General features: G+C 65.7%; 1 protein-coding gene across 3 annotated transcripts in view; it reads left to right on the top strand.

Moving 5' to 3' along the window:
- LOC117653910 overlaps positions 1-17,428 on the top strand; it is a 53,797-nt gene that overhangs the window by 23,995 nt on the left and 12,374 nt on the right. For all 3 annotated transcript variants that reach the window (XM_034399923.1, XM_034399922.1, XM_034399926.1), the window contains one exon: positions 875-911. In XM_034399923.1, coding sequence (XP_034255814.1) covers positions 875-911 — 37 coding nt within the window. The remainder of the gene's footprint in view (positions 1-874; positions 912-17,428) is intronic.

Raw genomic sequence — 17,428 nt, 5'->3', positions numbered from 1 at the left:
TGGCAGCAGCTGTGACTGACAATCCCAACGTTCCCTGCGTTGCGCTCGGAAAAGTTGCGCCAAGTGGTTACTTTGTGTTGCCGTCCGGGCGGCGGGGCCCGGCAGGGCGCGCTGTCATGTCGCGCGATCGGGCCGTGAGCGATGAGTGCCGCGGGTGCGGAGGTACCGCGGGGTGGGGCGGGGTCGGCGGGGAGGTGCCGGATGGGTGGCCTGCGTCCTCGGCGTGGCGCGGCGAGCTGGGCCCGTTGGGCTGCCTGCCGCGCGGGCGCTTGGAGGTGGCGGTGCGTGGCGCGCGGCGCGTGGTCCGCCTTGACGAGGGCTTTGGGACGTGCAGGGGAACAGCAAGCAAGCAGCCGAGCCGAGGCTGAGCCAACATGGCCAACTACTTCCGCTGGATCCGGGGCGGGTCGCGCCTGGAGGAGGACTTCCCGGCCGTCGGCAAGCCCCGCAGCAGGTCCCTGGACGCCAAGACGCTGGAGCAGTCCGGAGTGCGGCTCGTGCAGCAAGTAAGGAACTCGGCCCCGGCCGACGGTGGGCCGAACGGGGGCACGGGAGGCTGGGGAGAATGTGGCCGGAAGGGAATTGGAGAGGATTCCATCGGGAGGCCCGGCATGGACTGCATGTGGGCGAGAGAGTGCCACAGTGGTGCAGCGGCGCGGGGCGCCCGACGATGCAGAATGCAGCCCGGCGCGCAGGCGTGCGCTGTGGCGCGTGTGTTGCCTACCGCCACGGCGCTCCGCGTGCTTGACCTGAGCGTGCGGCGCGCCGACGTGGTGGAGCCTCTCCCCGCCCCAGCGGGGGGCGTGTCCGTGTTTGTGTTTACGTCTCGGCCGGCACACCGTTCTGATTTGTGTTTTTATTTGCTTGTTTGCAGAGAGCGGTAGCGCAGCACAGAGCAGTCGCGGCACAGAGTGAGTACCGATCTCTTCTCTTGTTTCTCCTTCCGGTTTGTTGACTGTGTTTGGAAGGAAGGAAGGCGAGCCCGGTCGTTTTCCTCGCCGATGGCGTCGCCGCGGGGGTTCCTCCCTTGAACTGCTCGCGGAGTCTTTCATTTGCCCGCTGGATGCCATTCCATCAAACTAAAAGTTGACAACGGTTCCAATTGTTCCGGGGTTCTGCCGGCGTGCCCGCGGGGTGCTGCCGTACTGCTCCGTGGGCGTCAGGTGTTGGCAAGCCCCGGCGAAACGGCCGTTTAATTCCACCCGATCCGCAATTAAGTCCGGAGCACTTGGCCAGGTTTGCCAGTCGGTCGGCCGGCCGCTGGCGGGCCATTCGCGACGTGCTACGTGGTCGGGCAATTCCATGATGGATTTTCGGCTCTCCTCTCCGGTGGATCCGTGTCGTGCCCGTCGGGGCGTCGGGTTACGTTTTTATGACGGGGGCATCGATTGGCGAATGCCGCGAATGCCACACGAGCCTGGCCGGCCTGCCGCGGCCTGCCGGGGTTGCTCGGCTCGGGTGCGAGGGGCGTTAGCGTTAGCGGACCGGGCCGCTGTCAACGCGAAACGCGACCACCCCACTTTGTTGTTGGAAGTTGACTCGCCGCTCGAGCGGCACTTTCATTCCGGTGCGCGGTGCTCTGTCGTTGTGTGGTAATCTGGTTTCACTTTGCGCCGCAACCCGCCAGCCACGCCGCGGGCGCTAGCGGAGCCGAGTGAAGCTTTGCGTTCCGGCCCTCGAGGTCGTCCTCGCTGGGGCCCTTTCCGACTCCCAGCGGCCCTGGCGCGGCCCGGCCCGGCCGGGCGTGGCTTGTTCGCTTACCAGCATACCTCGCCACGTAATCTCGCGTCCTTCGTCTCTCTCTCTCTTCCCCCATCCCTCGTGCCTTCCAGCGCGTATCTCCTCACGCACGAGCGCCGGCACCACCGCAGTCCCATCTCGCACTCCCCACCCCCTTTCGCTCCCCTGTTCTCCCCTCCCCCCGAGCCGTTAAAAAGATAGAAGGCCGTGACTGATCCTTCCGAAAACAAAGGAGTGGATGTGGCCATGGAGACAAGCTACTAACGTAGGGAGACGCAAGGTCCCGCTTCCTGTCACCAGGTCATGTAGTTTGGAGGGAGTGAGACAGACATACTTCGGAGTTTCTTTTTAACACTTTACATTGAATTGGCGATACTTTCGTCACATCCGACTACTCTTATGATAGTTTCTATCCTGTAGGATGACGAAGATGACATTTGTCACTCGAAATATCATCGACATAAATAAAGTCTTCAGTTTCGTAGGTTAGAAAATCGGACCTCTCTCTCGCGAGATCTGACATGACCTGGTGACACGCAGTTCTCGTGGTTTATTTCAGGGAAATATTCAACCGATTGCCAAATGAAAGGTATTAACATCATCAATGATCCTTCCTGATTCCATAGACCAGATAAAATTGGATGATTATCGCAATTAAATAGTTTGAAAGTGTTGAAATACCGGAGGGTGTCCCAAACCTTGCGTCTCCCTACGTTAGTAGCTTGTCTCCATGATGTGGCCGTCGGACTAGGCCGCGAATCTTTCGTGTCGCCACTGGGGTGCGCGGGGTTGACTGGGTGCCGTCAGGTCCGTCAGGGTGGCGCGCGGCCCGCCCCTCCTCCCCGAGCCGAATGCCGATGGAAGATGTCATCAATTTCTGCGCCAGCGGCGGCGTCCTGGAAGCCGGTAATGCCGTGAGCGGCCGTGAGGCCGTGAGCGGCCGTGAGCCCCAGGGATGGGCAGCTGGGCTTTCCGCGCACTTTGTAAGCCGTAAGCCTCGCCGCCTCTCATGCCGAAGGGTCGTCTCCTCCTCGTCGCACTCCCGGGGCGTGCCGTGAGGTGCGAGAGAGACAGAGCGAAAGAAACTATTCTTCGGCCGGTGCGGCACGTGGGGTATTACCCTGCTTGGAACGTCGCGCCGTTCAATCTCCTCGCCGCGTCTGTGCCATATTGATTTTCCTCGCTTTTTTCCGCCTAGTTGGAAGCGCTTGCGCGCCAGTCCGCGACGCGGTAAAGCCGGGGAAGTGGGTCGGCGGGGACAGCCTTGCGCGCCGTGCGCGTCCGTGCGCCTCGTCCCTTGTTGTTAGATCTTGTAATCCGGGCCATTTAGAAGGCAGGCGAGGCCGTGTTTGGGGCTTGTCTTGCTCACAGAGGCCTCCCCGAATTTCAGAGGAGCCCAGCAGGCAGATTCCGAGCTTCGTTTTCGTCGCCCTGTCCCTCTCGCACCTGTACGGGGCGCCCCGTGAGTGCGAGGGAGACAGAGCGACGAAAACGACTCTCGGAATGAGTCTGCAGCCTGAAGGGGGTCGGAGGAGTTATTTCGACGTGCCGTGACAAGGAGCTGCCCGAGGAGCCTGGAGGATCTCGGAGGAGGCCGCGTGGCGCTGCTTCAAGGACGAACCGGAGGCGGCAGCAAGGCAGCGAGCTCCAGGGCCGCGGAGTGGCGGAAAGGGCAAGGCCGTCTCAAGGTCGGAGGGCTCGTCCTAATAAGAAAGGTCCTTACTACGTCCGGGCGGTCCTGGGCCACCACGTGGGCGCGAGGGCGGCATGGCGGCGGGCAGGGCGCGGAGGGGGCCGCCGCCAGGACGGCAGGCGGGGCAGGGCAGGCAGGGCGAGGGCGGCCCTGCCATGAGCACCGGCAGCACCGGCAGCCCGACACACCGGTCCGGCTTGACTCGGCAGCGCGACTCGACTCGGCTCGTCACGGCGTGGCCGCCAGCACCGCCACACCGCCAGCCCAGGCCGCCGGGCCGCTAGGGGGAGTGTGGGGCCAGGGCGGCGTGGCGCGGCGCTGTGCTGCTGGGCTGGCTGCGCGCTGCGCGCTACGGGCTGCGCCGCGCCACTCACTCCACTCAGTGAGTCTGCCGCGCGCGCTCCGAACAGTCGGGCTTCGGGCTTCGCGTCGGGCCGCGCGCCGCGCCGTGCTGAGCCGCGCAAGCCGAGCGGCCGCGCCGCCAAGTCGCGAGTGTGTTGGTGTGCGTGTGCGTGCGTGTCAGTGTGAATGTGAATGTGTGTGGCCCATCGAGTGAGTTAGTGAATCGACCGGGACACCCCTGTTGTTGCCATTCCATTAGCACCGCGCCCTCCGCGCCGTCGTCGCGAGTCACGTACAGTCACGTACGCCAAACGCACCGCACGCCGACCTGGTTTGGGCGGCCAGGTGGCGGGGCGCGGACGGCGGACGACGCCGTCGACGCTTTGGTCGCCGCCCTGCACCGGCTGCACCGACTGCCACGCCGGCCACGCCCCTGCAGACCTGGGCTCGCTGAGATAAACCTATAAAAAGAAAGCTGCCAACACTCGAGTGTGTCTGCGGGCCCTGCGGGGTGGGCAGACGACGCGATACGACCGCGCCACGCTACACACGTGCACCCGTGTCCGGGTCGGGTCTGGCCAGCTTGCTGCCCACGAGGCTGGAGCGCTGGAGCGCACTGGAGGCCCTGGAGGCCCCAGCGACCAGGGCCCAATTAAATGCCCCCCACCCTTGACCCCTCCCCGCAACGCACCGCCACGCCAAGCCTCGGGTACCTGGCCGTGCTCCACGCGCTGCGTGGCCGAGTGGCCGAGGGAAGTGCCACACGCTGGCACACTGGGCGGAGGCGCGGCTCGGCCCGCTCCGGGCGGTGGCGGCGGTGTCGTCTGCTGGCTGGCCGCGACTTGGCGAGTCTCGACACGGGCCCAGGCCCACGGGCCGTGCTGGACTGGGCGATCCGATCCCCTCCCTCGGCATGACTAACCGGCCATAAGCATAGTCCACGTGTGCGCGTCATAGTTCGCGAGGCGTGGCGGCGTGGCGTGCCGGCGGCCGGTCGGGCGAGCAGCTGAGTGCGGCGGTCTTGGCCTCCGCCTGCCGCGCCTCGCGCCTCGTGCGTCCCGACCGACAGCAACACGCCAACACGCGTGGGAAGCGCGGCCGGCGGACACGCTGTGCACGGACCCTCGCCGCCGTGGTCAGGTTGGCCCGGGGGGCGGCGCGGCCTTGCCCACAAGGGGTGGACGTTAGAGTCGTCTTCGCGGCGCGCCGGATTTGCACCCCCACCCCCTGGCCCTGGCTGTCGCTGGCGGGAGCGAGGAAGCGAGACCTGCCCGCTGCTTGGTATTGCATCATGACGCGCGGAAGCAGGAAGGGGGCCTGCAGGGAGGAGGGCGGGGCTGCCGCCGTCGCGATCCTGGAGTATAACGCAGTGGTGCCGCGGGACAAAGGCGCCCTTCTCGCTCGCCGCTTCGCCGCTTCAATAAAGAGATCCGCGCGCCGCGCCCCGCCGGCACAGCGGCTCGGCGGCCACGTCCTTGAAGCGGACGGCTCCCCGAGGGAGGCTGCCGTGCGCCGCCGCGCCGCGCCGCGCCACGACCGCCAGAACCGCCAGAACAATCGGGAGGACGATCTAGCCATCTATCCATCTAACTGCCACGTGGTCCGCGTCGGGTGTATAGGGCCCGCGTCGGGTTGGCGGCAAGGCGCAGCCACCGTCATCGTGACCGTCATCAGCTCGATCATCTCGTCCAAATCTCCCGCCAAGTCGGAACTCGCGGGGTTTATTTATGACTGCAACGTGCATTCGCGTCACCAACTCGGAGTGAGGCTCGGCCTTTATGCCCCCCTCCCCTTTTCCCCCGCCACTGCCCGCCACGAAGACGCTGCCACGCTGCCGCTCGCCCGGCAGGTGCCCCGCCGCCGTGGCGCCGGCTCCAGCCGCGCTCCGCCGCGCCGCTTTCTGCCGCCGTTTTAGTCTTTTGGCCGGCCATAATGGCTCCTCCCCGGCGCACAGTGGGCCAGGAGGCCGGTGGAGGCGGCCTTAACTCTAGACGCGTTTTTGGCTCCAGAGTCGCTTAACAGGACTCGAACCGAACGTGTGGCCCCACCAATGGATTGGCCGCCTCCACCACAGGTCTTCTCGCCCGCGGAGCGGCATGGCGGCAAGGCCCGCCGCGAGGCTAGGCTCACAATGTCTTATGGCTCTGCGGTGCGCTGCCGCGCTGCCGCGCTGCGGGGCTCCCGGAGAATGCGGCCGGGGCCGCGCCGTCCCGCCTGGACGTCCTTATCCCATCCCGCGTGGCGTGCGCGTCCCGCGGGAATGCAGCGGCAATGCCCGCGGCCTGCGAGGCGGCCGTCGAGATGTCCAGCGGGTCGCCGCACCGGGAAAGTTCCACCGCGGAGGACGACTGGTTTGGAGAGCGCGATTTTGGCTTGGGCTTCTGCTGCGGTCCGAGCGAGCGGGACCGAAGAGCGGCCAGTCGGCGAGGACCAGCCTGGCTGGTGGCGTGCGCGGCGGCGCGGTGGTGCCTGACCGGCGGTGGCGGTCGGTCAGGCCGTCAGGCCCTTGCCGTCGACGCGCGCCACGCGATCTGCCGTGCGTGTGGCACCGCACTGCCACCGCGCCGCCCCACCAGCAGCCCGTCGTCGACCGCCGCGTCGTCGCGGTGCGTTTTTGGCGGTCGCGGCCATAAGTCTCGAAATAGACGCGTGTGGTCGTCCACGGCGTCGCGACGTCGCGACACAGACGCACATGGCACAGAGTAAACAGAGTTGTTGCAGCGCGGGGTGGCGGCGGTCGCGGCGGGCTGGGAACAGGAACTGGGTCACTGCCAGCGGCACAGCGGCGGTAGTGCGCGCCGCTGATTAGCCCGTCGCTCATTGCCGGGACGTCGGGGATGTCGGGGACGTCGGAGTGTCCTGTGGTCGCGTCCAGGACCCTGGTGCTGCGGCTAGACGAGGACTTTCGGCCGGTGTGGCGGGCCAGGGGTATTGATCCTTGCAGTCCCGAGGGCCGCGGCTGCATTGGGTAGGCCCAGGGCCTAGGGCCAAGCGCAAACGTGTGGCTGGGCTGGGAGTAGGGCCGGGGGGTGGCAGCCCGCTTTGTTGTGGTGTGCTCGTCTAGCCCGTCTAGGGTCTGTCCGGGTCTGTCCGTCCGCCGCTGGCTGCTTCGGGCTGCTTGGCGGGCCTAGGATTCCCGAACGGAGCCCCGCCCCACCACGCCCCTGGCTGCCCCGGGCTGCCTTGGCGCAGTGCGGCGCGGGGCGTGGGTGGCGGTCGGGTAGGCCTGGACGGTCAGGCTGACGGGGTGGGTGACCGCGGCGCGGCCCCAGCCCCCAGCGCGCCGACAGCGCGGCTGTCCCTGATGAATAGCGTCGCCCGGAGTGTTACGTGATTTACGGACGACTCGGTGTAAGCGGGGCGGCGCGGCGGGGCGCAGGGCCTTTGGCGCGGTGCTGAAGGCGGGGTTGGGCGGGGCGGGGGCTGTACGCGACTCGCGACCAGACGACGCGGTGTGGTGGCAACAGTGGGGGTGCAGTGCAGCGATGTGCCTGTGGCGCGCTGTGGCGACATGAGCGGCATCTCGTACATCTTCCTCTAGGGCCCCTTGATGTGAGCGTGCGGGCCGTGTGACGGGCCGTGTGACTGTGTGACGACGCGGCGACGCGGAATGTGACGATGGACGACAGCCTGTCGGACCTGCTGCAGTCCGCGCCCGCCCCCGCGCGGCCGGACCTGCTCCGCACGCAGTCGGTGGACGTGCCCGCGCGGCCGAAGCCGCACCGCTTCTCCTTCTCGAGGTCTTCGCGCCACGAGGACTCGTCGCTGTCGCCGCAGGGGTCGCCGGCCGGCACCCCGGAAGGCCACCACCACTCGCACAACCCGCTGCTGGCGCTGTTCCACCGCGACCACCACCACCTCCGCCACCAAGTGCACCACATCCACGATGACACGATCGCCGAGGACCGGCCGCTGTCGAGCAGCAGCAAGGACCGGGAGTTCATCGCGCAGCTCACGGCCGCCCTGGACGAGTCGCCGCCGGTGTCGCGCGCGCGGAGTCCCAGCGCGGCCAGCGCCTTCCTGCCCGTGTCCGCGGCCAAGCGGGGCTCCGCCGACTACGACGGGTCGCGTCGCTTCTCGGCGCCGTCGCCCGAGCCGCAGCCCCCCGGCCAGCACCACCATCACCACCACCGCGGCCTGCTGGCGCGCCTCGGTAGCACCGACTCGCCCACCAGCAACCGCTCCATCAACGACCTGCTGCGCCAGCTGGGGCGCCGCGTCGTCGGCCGGTCCGCCACGTGCACGTCGCCGACGCCCCCGTCCGGCGGCGCGTCGCGGCGCACCAGCGGCGCCAACTTCCTGGAGGTGCCGGTGCACGGCTCGCCCGACGACCCCGGCTTCCGCGGCCGCGCGCGCTCGCTGGACGACGGCGGCTGCCGCGCCAAGCCCCGCGTCATTCGGCCCGCCGTGCCCAGCGACTGCGCCGCCACCTACCACATCTACGACGAGATCATTCGGGAAGGTAAGCGTCGCGGCGCCCGTTTTGGGGTGACAACAGGTGCCGAGTAATGGCGGCGACCTGGACGCCTCCGTCAAGGCCGCCAAGGCCGTCAGGGCGTCGCCGTTGTCATCGCGGTGCGCTCCAGCCAAGTGGCTTGCGGCCGTGATGTGGGCCGCCTGGATCAATAGCAGCACGCCGGCCCTGTGGCGCCTCGCCTCGCCGCGCCCTGCCTTCCCTGTCCTGCCCCGCCCCGAGTCTAGCCGCCAATTAGCATTTTGAGTCGTAGCGCGTAGCAGCCGCGGCGGGGTTCAGGGTTCAGGCGGTCCTAATTACGAAGCTATTTAAGAAATGCCCCCGGGGCTGCCGATGCTCTTGGCCGGCCGGTCTGGCCGCCTCGGCTCGGCCGGCCGCTCGGTTATCTCCGGCAAATGTGTGCTCTGCTGCTCTGCCGAGTTTCTGCTCTTGCTGTTTGAGCTTCGGCCTCGCGCCGGGCGTTGGCCGCGCTGGCCGCGCCGCTGGTGGAGGAAAGTCGGCCCGATTTGGCCATCACTGTCGAGGCGCGTGGGCTGAGCTGCCCGTCCGGCGAATCCCTATTCTTGCCCACTTTTCCCGGTGTGTGAAGGGAGTACGGAAGGCCGGATGCTCGGCGAGCGTGAAGCCCGAGGCGGAGGCGGCCGCGTCTCGCACACTGTAAGCCTGCACGGCATACAGCCCATCTGATTAAGCGGCCAATCCATCCCCCATGGCCTATTCATGCGGCGCGCCCACGCCGACGCGGCAACGCCGGGCAACCTCACACAACACCTCGTGTGTGCACGTCGGCCTGCTGTGTATATGGGCCGCTCGCGCAGCGTAACTCAACGAGAAGACCGGAGTGCGCTCCGGCAGGGCTCCCCGGGGAGGCACTCCGGCACCAGGATCGTGCGTCTCCCTCGCCCTCACGGTGCGCAAGGGCTGGAGGTAGATAGAGAGACGGCGACGAAGCACTGTTCGGGATCACTCGCCGGGGTGCGGGGTGTCGGGTGGCCGACAGGTCGACAGGCCGTCAGGTGTGTGGAGGCAGCGGCCGCGCACCAAGGGGTAACCAACTCAAGATTTTCATGTACACTGATTATATTGAGAGTATGATTACATGTGATTTCTTTTGATTATTTTATTATTTATCACTGATTATAGGAGGTTATTATGAAGATTATTGGGAAATATTGGGGATTATTTGAGCGCCGACCTCGGAAAGCTGTTAAAGTGTCGGAAGTTCAATATTGGTGACTTTGGGCAGCCTCTGCGTGAAATTTAGTTGCGGTCAAAGGCCTCCCTCGACGCCTTACTATTCCGAAGACCCTACTCTTTCATGCCCCGCCTCGGGAAGGCTTTGACCGCTGATAGTTTTGGAGCAGTGGTCTCACAAAAATGGTCAAAAAGTGAATGAATTTCAGAAAATCACCGTTTTTGCTGACTTTGAGCGGTCACTGCATCCAATTTAGTTGCGGTCAAAGGCCTCCCTCGACGCCTTACTATTCTGAAGACCCTACTCTTTTATGCCCCGCTTCGGGAAGGCTTTGACCGCTGATAGTTTGGGAGCAGTGGTCTCGCAAAAATGGTCAAAAAGTGAATGAATTTCAGAAAATCACCGTTTTTGCTGACTTTGAGCGGTCACTGCATCCAATTTAGTTGCGGTCAAAGGCCTCCCTCGACGCCTTACTATTCTGAAGACCCTACTCTTTTATGCCCCGCTTCGGGAAGGCTTTGACCGCTGATAGTTTGGGAGCAGTGGTCTCGCAAAAATGGTCAAAAGTGATTGAATCCCCGAAAGTATGATTGTCATTTCATTGGATGATATTGATTATTTCACTGATTACCAACTAGACGTGCAATGATTATCTTGAGTTGGGTACCCCTCGCCGCGCACTCACTCACGCAGCCAGGCGTAGACTGGTGGCGTCTGGCGTTCAATCTCTCGGCGTGACCCCGGTTCGCGCTGGAGGGGTAGACATACGATTGGCGCGGGCAAGCGGCCCGAGATTGCGGAGCAGATCGAGGGCTGTCCACTTGCACACACACGCACACTCATACAGTGACGTGGGCGACCGGTCGGCTTACGTCGCCACGCCCTGCGCCGCGATGGCCGGGATGGTGTGCGGTGCCCGGCGGTGCCGCTGCCCTGGAGGAATGTGGCGCAGGCCGAGACGCGTCGCGTTGTTGTCGTGGAGGTCGTCACGCTCCGCGGCCGCGCGAGCAGCGCGAGCGTATAGTGCGGCACGCTGAGCCAAGCACGCTGCCGATCTGCTTCGCCGTCTTGGTCTCCTTCTCCGTCTCCGCGCGACGCGACACCGCCCCGCTCCAGTTGCCTCGTGAAATGGAAGCCGTGGCGTGGCGTGGCGTGCATCGCCGTGCCGTGCCGTGCGATGCGCCTCGCCGTGGGAACAGGTGCCTCGCGGCTCGCGGCCCCACCTGCAGCTGCGGCCGAAGCTGGCCGAAGTCGGCCGAAGCTGGTGCTTCCTCCCCCGAATAGGTGGCCCGGTTTATTAATGGCCCCGCTGCGTTGTCTGCGTCCTGTCGCGCCGTCGCGCAGCGCAGCCAGTGACTGGCACGTTTTCTCCATCCTCTGGGCCCCCTTTTTGTTGGTAGGGCCCCTCGGTGGTGTATATCGCGGCGCGGTTCGCGCGCCGAGGGACCCTGCGGCCTGCGGCAGGGCGGGCAGGGCCAAGCCGCCTGCCTGGCACGCCGACGAAAAACAATATTGCGAAAAAGCACTCAACTCGCTCGCTGGGGTTCGCTCAACCGGAACAACTTTTACAAGCCGTCGCGGGCCAGTAAGTTTACTTTGGTGTTGCTAATTTCCCAGTGGGGCGGGTGGGGCCCACGGCGATTTTCTGCCTCCAGCGGAGTGCGACCGGCCGGACGCACACACACACGCACACACAGACAATGCGCGCACTCACACACACACACACACGCAGCAACGAGCCTGACGCGATGATCGCGAGCGCAACCTTTCGTCCTGCTCGACGCGAAGGACGACTCGCCTCTCAGGAATTGCAGCCGCGGAGAGAGAGAGAGAGAGAGAGAGAGAGAGAGAGAGAGAGAGAGAGAGAGAGAGAGAGAGAGACAGAGAGAGAGAGACAGAGAGAAGGCACCAAGGTTCGACCGGCAAGGAAGAGGCAGCTCTGTGTTTGTTTGTGTGTGTGTGCGTGTGCCTCTGTCTTTTAAAAGAAGGTCCTGCTCGCGCTGCAGGTCTGAAGCGCGCTGGCTGCACCTGCTCCACCTGGTTCGCGCCCCTTCCTCTCCGAATAGACCTGACCGACCGGCCGACCGACCGCGTCGTCCAAAAAAAGACGGCTCGTTTTGTCTTAAATTTGGAGCGTTTAGGAAAGCGTGCTTCAGACTTTCATATCAGAAATGTGCGATGAAGATCCCCGAAAATTTGCAATATAAAATCATTGTATCTAAGGAGCCATTGCGTGCCAATCATATTTGCGATGGTATCGCCGTTTTGAATGGAAAGTAATTACCGCGACTCGCATTGCAGTGTGTTCCACCTTCCGCCGCTTCCTGTTTAGCGACCCTGGAGCTCAAAACGCGTCTAGAGTTTTGGCCGCCTCCACCGGTCTTCTGGCCCACTGTTCGCGGTGCGGCGTGGAGCGGACCGCCGGAACTGTTTGCCTCCGCCACGCCATTCGGGCCGCCGCACGCCGCGCCCCGCGCACACAAGCCGGACCGCAAACTTGGGCCAGCCCAACAGCCGGCACACTGACTCCGAGAGTCTGTCTCCCTCGCACTCGCGGGGCGTCCCATCCAGGCGCGAGAGGGACAGAGCGACGAGAATGAGTCTGCAGACCCACTCGAAGCGAGGCAGCGAGGCGCCCAGGTCGCACGGCGGGGCCGTCGGCTGGCGGCGGGCTGGGCCCGAACCGCGCTTCCGTCGCCCTGTCTCTCTCGCACTCGCGGCGTGTCCGACAGCGTACGTGGAGTGGGCCTGCCTGGGCCTGCCGACGGGCAGACAGCGGTCGCCGGTCCGCCGGTCGCGAGCCGCGCGCCAACCAGCGGTAACGGCAGTAAAGACGTCTTGTTCGGCTCGTTACTGGCGGCCGGCGCCTTTATGCGTCCTGTCCGAGGCCAGGTCCGCCGCGCGGCTGCATGCGCGCTGCCAATGCCGCGAGTGCAGCGATGCGCCTCGGTGCTTCCTCAGCCCGCGTCGCCCGTCCAGCGAGGGGCCCCTCTCCCAGGCCGGCCCAGGCTTTGCCCGCCCGATCCGACCCCAATACCCTGCCCCCCGTGGCCGTCGACCACGCACGCCCCCCGTGAAAAGGTGGAGAAAAATGGCACCCCGAGCTGGGGTCCCCTGGGGAGCGGGAAGCTGCCTGGCCTCCTCACGGCAGCGGCAACCCGCGCGCCGTGACGTGAATGCGCTGTGCCGGCCGTGCCCGGTTGGCAACCCTAGCGTGGGCCTCAGCGTCCACCCTGCTGCACTCTAGGGTTGCCGCCCTCCCTCCTCCCCGGTGACGCGCCGAGCCGATAAAGCGATCAGTGTCAGACAGGCTGGCTCGGGTGTCCGTCACGCCGTCCTGACTTTTCGTCGGCTCGCCTCGCCCCCCGCGCCCCGTGGGTGTTGCAGCTCGGGACGATTTGTGGCTCAAGTGGGCAGTTACCGCCTGCGGCTGTACCGACCAGTTCATTTTGGATGGGAAGACGCCTCCCGCGCGGATTTGAAGTTAACAATATTTCCCCGTTCCCTCCGTATCGCGTCGCCCTTCAAACTCAGGGACACCCCGCTGGAGGCTAGAGTGTGCCCGACGCCTCGCTAGCGAGCTGTCCGCCGTGCTGGAGCGTGCTGGAGGCTGTCGGCTGTCGCGCGCCTTAACAGCTCATTCCCGGCCCGCTACCCACGCCACTGTATACTGTTTCCATCATTTTCCAGCAGGGTTTTCATTTTCTCGGAGCGGGGAAAGTTTCCCGGGGCCAAGCGAATTTGCGCCCCCTTGCTCTGACCGGCGCAGACGCGCGACATGGGAAGCAGCCCCTCCAAGCTGTGCCGCGGCGCACAGTGGGCCAGTCACCGGTGGAGGCGGCCAAACTTTTAGACGCGTTTTGAGCTCCAGAGTCGCTAAACAGGACTCGAACCGAACGTGTGACCCCACCAATGGATTGCTCTCCGAACGAGGAATCCATTGATGGGGTCACACGTTCGGTTCGGTTCGAGTCCTGTCTAGCGACTCTGGAGCACGAAACACGTCTAGAACTTCGCCCGCCCCCACCGGTCTTCTGGCCCACTGCGTGCCGTGCCGTGCCGCCGAGCGGACTCGCGTTGCTCGGGTTCGGCGGCCGCCCCCTCGCGGGGCAAATCGTGTTCTCTGGAGGCTCCAGCGGCAGGCTGATTCCTTACAGTGGCTCCCTCTCTCTCGCGGCCGTGCGGCGTTCCGTGGGGGTGCGGGGGAGACAGAGCGACCAAGTTGTGTTTGGAATCGGGCTGCCGGCTCCAGCGGCTCCAGCGGCACAGCAACACAACGGGGCCACGGTAATGGGGTCGTGGCGCGTGCGGCAGCGCGGCGGCAGCGCGGCATCGGCGAGGCACGGCGCGCTCATCTCCGCCCCGCGGCGCTGCCTTGGCTTGCCATACAAAATAGCAATATTCATGTGCTGACGTCACTGGTCTCTGGGGCCCTGCGGCGGCGAGGTGCGAAGTGGGCTGAACCTCACTCACACACACACACACACACACACACACACACACACACACTCACACGGACGGCCACACTCACACACGCCCTCTGCTTCGGCACTTATTTGCCTTGGAAAACGTGCCGTCACGCGGCGGCCGCGGATACACGCGGACACGGCCGCCACCCGTGTCGCGGCTCGGGTTCGACTCCCGGCGGCGGCAGCGGCGTTTATTTTTGGTGGGGTTTTGTGTGGTTGTAGCGCCCCGGCGCCGCTTTTAGCCCGTCGGGGCGTGGTGGCCGCGGCCTGGCGACCGCTCGGCCGCTCCAGCTAGGCCGCTCCGTGCTCGCCCCGGTCGTTATTCCAGCGTCACGCCGTCACGGTGTAGGCGCCGTTTTATGGGATGATCCCGGCCGCCAAGGCCTCCAGAGGGGTTGACGGGGCGCAACCTTGTCGCCAACGCGCCGCCCATCCACTGCCGGGAAACTCTAGACGCGTTTTGAGCTCCAGAGTCGCTGAACGGGACTCGAACCGAGCGTGTGACCCCACCACTGGATTCCTCGTTCGGAGAGCAACCCGTTGGTGGGGTCACACGGTCGGTTCGAGGCCCATTCAGCGACTGTGGAGCTCCAAACGCGTTTAGAGCTTTGGCCGCCTGCACTGCTCATCCGGCCCACTGTGCGGCGTGGAGCTTGCAAGCCTTGCACACGGCTGGCGCCATAATTCCGTCGCTTTGTTTTGCTTTCGTCCTGCGCCTCCCATTCCCGCTGGTCGACTCCCCGACGGGGCCCCGCCCGCGCACTCGACGTATGAATGGCGGGGAGGGGAGGGGGCACTTGCCTCCCCAGCCTGCGCCAGTGCAGGCCCCGCTGGGCCCCGAAGGGGTGCCTATTCTGCGGCGCGTCCTTGGCCTCCTGCTTTCATGCCGCGCTGGCCGTGTGGGCACACTGCCTAGCCGGGGTCTCTGGCGTGACTGCGCGTGGAGTGCCGCCGGCTCGGCTCGCTTGACTCGGCTCGGCTCGCGGGGCACACGTGTTGATACAGCGAAGCGAAACGCGAATGAAACGCCACCCTTGTGCGCGATACAGCAAGGAAGACAGTGTGGGTGCGCGTCGTGCAATAACCAACTCGAGTGCTTTGGCACAATTGGGTCAAGTAGGCCCGCCCGCCCACCTGCCGCGCGGTGCCGGTTCGCGGTTCGCAAACGCCGAGTGTCCTTGGAGTGTGTGGCTTTATGGCGGGCAGAAGGCTCCCACAATGGCAGTGACAATACAGGCGAGCGCCATTTCCCTTTTCGACCATTTTCCATTTTGCCGCCGAACGGCCGAAAAGGTCACAAAAGAAGCGGCGGCCTCGCGGCGTCGCGTCGCAGGCCTTCCTGCCCACGCGGCCGCGCGGCAGCCGTAAAACCCGACCTGTCGTTGATTTTCTTTTTTTGGCGCGCTTTTCGCGCGTTTGGCAGCCTTCCCCTTTCATCGTCTGTTCCCATTGACATCCGCCCCGTGGACGGACAGCGCCGTGTACGCCTCGGACTTGATGAGGACCTGGGCTAGGCCTGGGGCGGGGCTCGGGTCCAGCGGGGTGGTTCCGAGAGGGAGGTCTCTCTCTGGCTCTCATAGGACGTCCCGTGTAGGAGTGAGAGAGACAGACCCTCGGAATCAGGCCCAGTTCGTTTGGCGGCGGTGAACCGACGCCTTCCGCCCTGCTGGAACACGGGGCTGGGCCTTTCAATAATAATGAACCCTCCCCGCCCCGCCCAGCATCAAGGGCGCTCTCCGCCCTCTGCCCCGAGTTTCCGAGACAATAGTGCGCCGGGTCCCTCCTCTCGTACTCTCGTGTGATTGCGCGCACGCAAACATGGACGGGGACCTCGTTGCGGTGGGGGGGCCGCCCCGCCCCTGGCTCCAACCCCCTCGCTCCAACCCCCTCGCCTACCTGGCCCACACTCATTGACAGTGTCGCGGCGCGGCGTTCTTTTGCCGTTTCGCGGCCTCTCTCACGGGCCGGCCTCGGCCCTCCGGCAAGCCAGGCTGCCCTGCGGCCGAGAGTGCTGTCCTTTGTCATGAAACGTTTCTAGGTTTGCCCTGGCGCCGCCCGACCCTGCCCTGCCCGGCCCGGCACTCTCGCTCTGCTCCGCTGTGCTGCTGTGGCTGTGTCGGTTGGCGGACGGAGGGGTGTGAAAAATCCACCGGCTAAGGGAGAGGAAGAGGAAGAAGCAAGGCGTCCGGGAAACCCTTTATTGGCGGGGAGGGCTCGGAGTAGGGGGCAGCGCGGCGGCCGGGGTGCTCGGCTCTACACGCGGCGCTGTGCGGCCAGTGGGATCGCGCTCGCGCCGGTTTTCTTGGTTTCCTCGCTGATGCATATCGAGGGCCTAGCCTGGCGCGGCCTGGCGCCCCCAGCCCCCAGCCCCAGGCGGGGCCCCCTGCCCCTTCCCTGCGCGCCGCGCCTTCTGCGTCGCAGCGCGGCCAGCGCGGTGGGTCCGGCCGGGGCCCCGTCGTCTAGCTTGGCTAGCTGACTGTCGAAAGGCCGTCCCTCAGCACGCCCAGCGTCGCTCAGCGCGTTGTGGAAGTGCCGCAGCAGCAGGCCGTGCCGTTTGCCGTTTACATTGTGCCCCCGTTTCCGCCCCCGCGCTGCCGCCGCCCGTGGAGTCCGTGACGCTGGCGGCTCGCTGGCGGCGCGGAGCACGCCGTCGTGGCCGGCATGGCCGGACTGCCCCGAGGAGAGAACGAGTGCTTTCGTGGGTCTGTCTCTCTCGCACCCTCAGGGAGTGCCCCATGAGTGCGAGAGAGAGATCAGACTGCTGCACTGCTGGCCCAGCCGCCCGGCCCGGCCCGAGGCGAGGCGGTTTGTTGTCCGGGGCGCGCGTGCCTCGCGGTGGAGCGCGGAGCCAACGCCAGCCCGGCCGGCCGCCCAGCGGCACGTTTCGTTGCCCTCTTGTTCTCGCGGACCTCGCAGTGTCGTGGCCGTCCTCGTCGCACTCACGGCGCGGGGTGGGCGGAGTCACACCGCGGCATGCAAATGCCCTGGTCCTGGCAACGCGGGGCCCGACGGCCGAACGGCAGCCAGTGCGCACGACACTGTCTATCTTATCTCGGCTAAGGCTAAACAGCCCCGCTGCTGTCTTGCCGAACTGTCGGCCTGACGGCGCGGCGCTGCCTCCCGACCGTCCCGACGGCGGGCCGTCTCGTCTGCCGCCGTCAAACTTGTCGCTATTTCGGTTGAGGAAGCCGCCAGCCGGGGAGAGCGCGGCGCCGCGGCGGCCTTGGCGGCGGGGTCCTTGAGGCTGGCGGTGCAGCGGGGGCGCGCCGTGGGCCAGGAGGCCGGTGCAGGCGGCCCAAATCCCGGACGCGTTTTGAGCTCCAGAGTCGCTGAATGGGACTCGAACCGAACGTGAAGGACCGTTCCGTCGCTGTCACCCTGACGCCCACGCCCCATGAGTGCGACAGAGGCAGAGCGACGACGCGGTTTGGAATCCCTGGGCGCTGTTTGCTCGCGTACGCGGCAATCGTGGCAATGATCCACACTCGGCTCGCGGGCCGCGCGGACCGCGGCTG

Source organism: Thrips palmi, unplaced genomic scaffold, assembly GCF_012932325.1.
Source record: "Thrips palmi isolate BJ-2018 unplaced genomic scaffold, TpBJ-2018v1 HiC_scaffold_8, whole genome shotgun sequence".
In the NCBI taxonomy this organism is placed as follows: Eukaryota; Metazoa; Arthropoda; class Insecta; order Thysanoptera; family Thripidae; genus Thrips; species Thrips palmi.
This window is presented reverse-complemented; position numbering and strand designations above follow the sequence as displayed.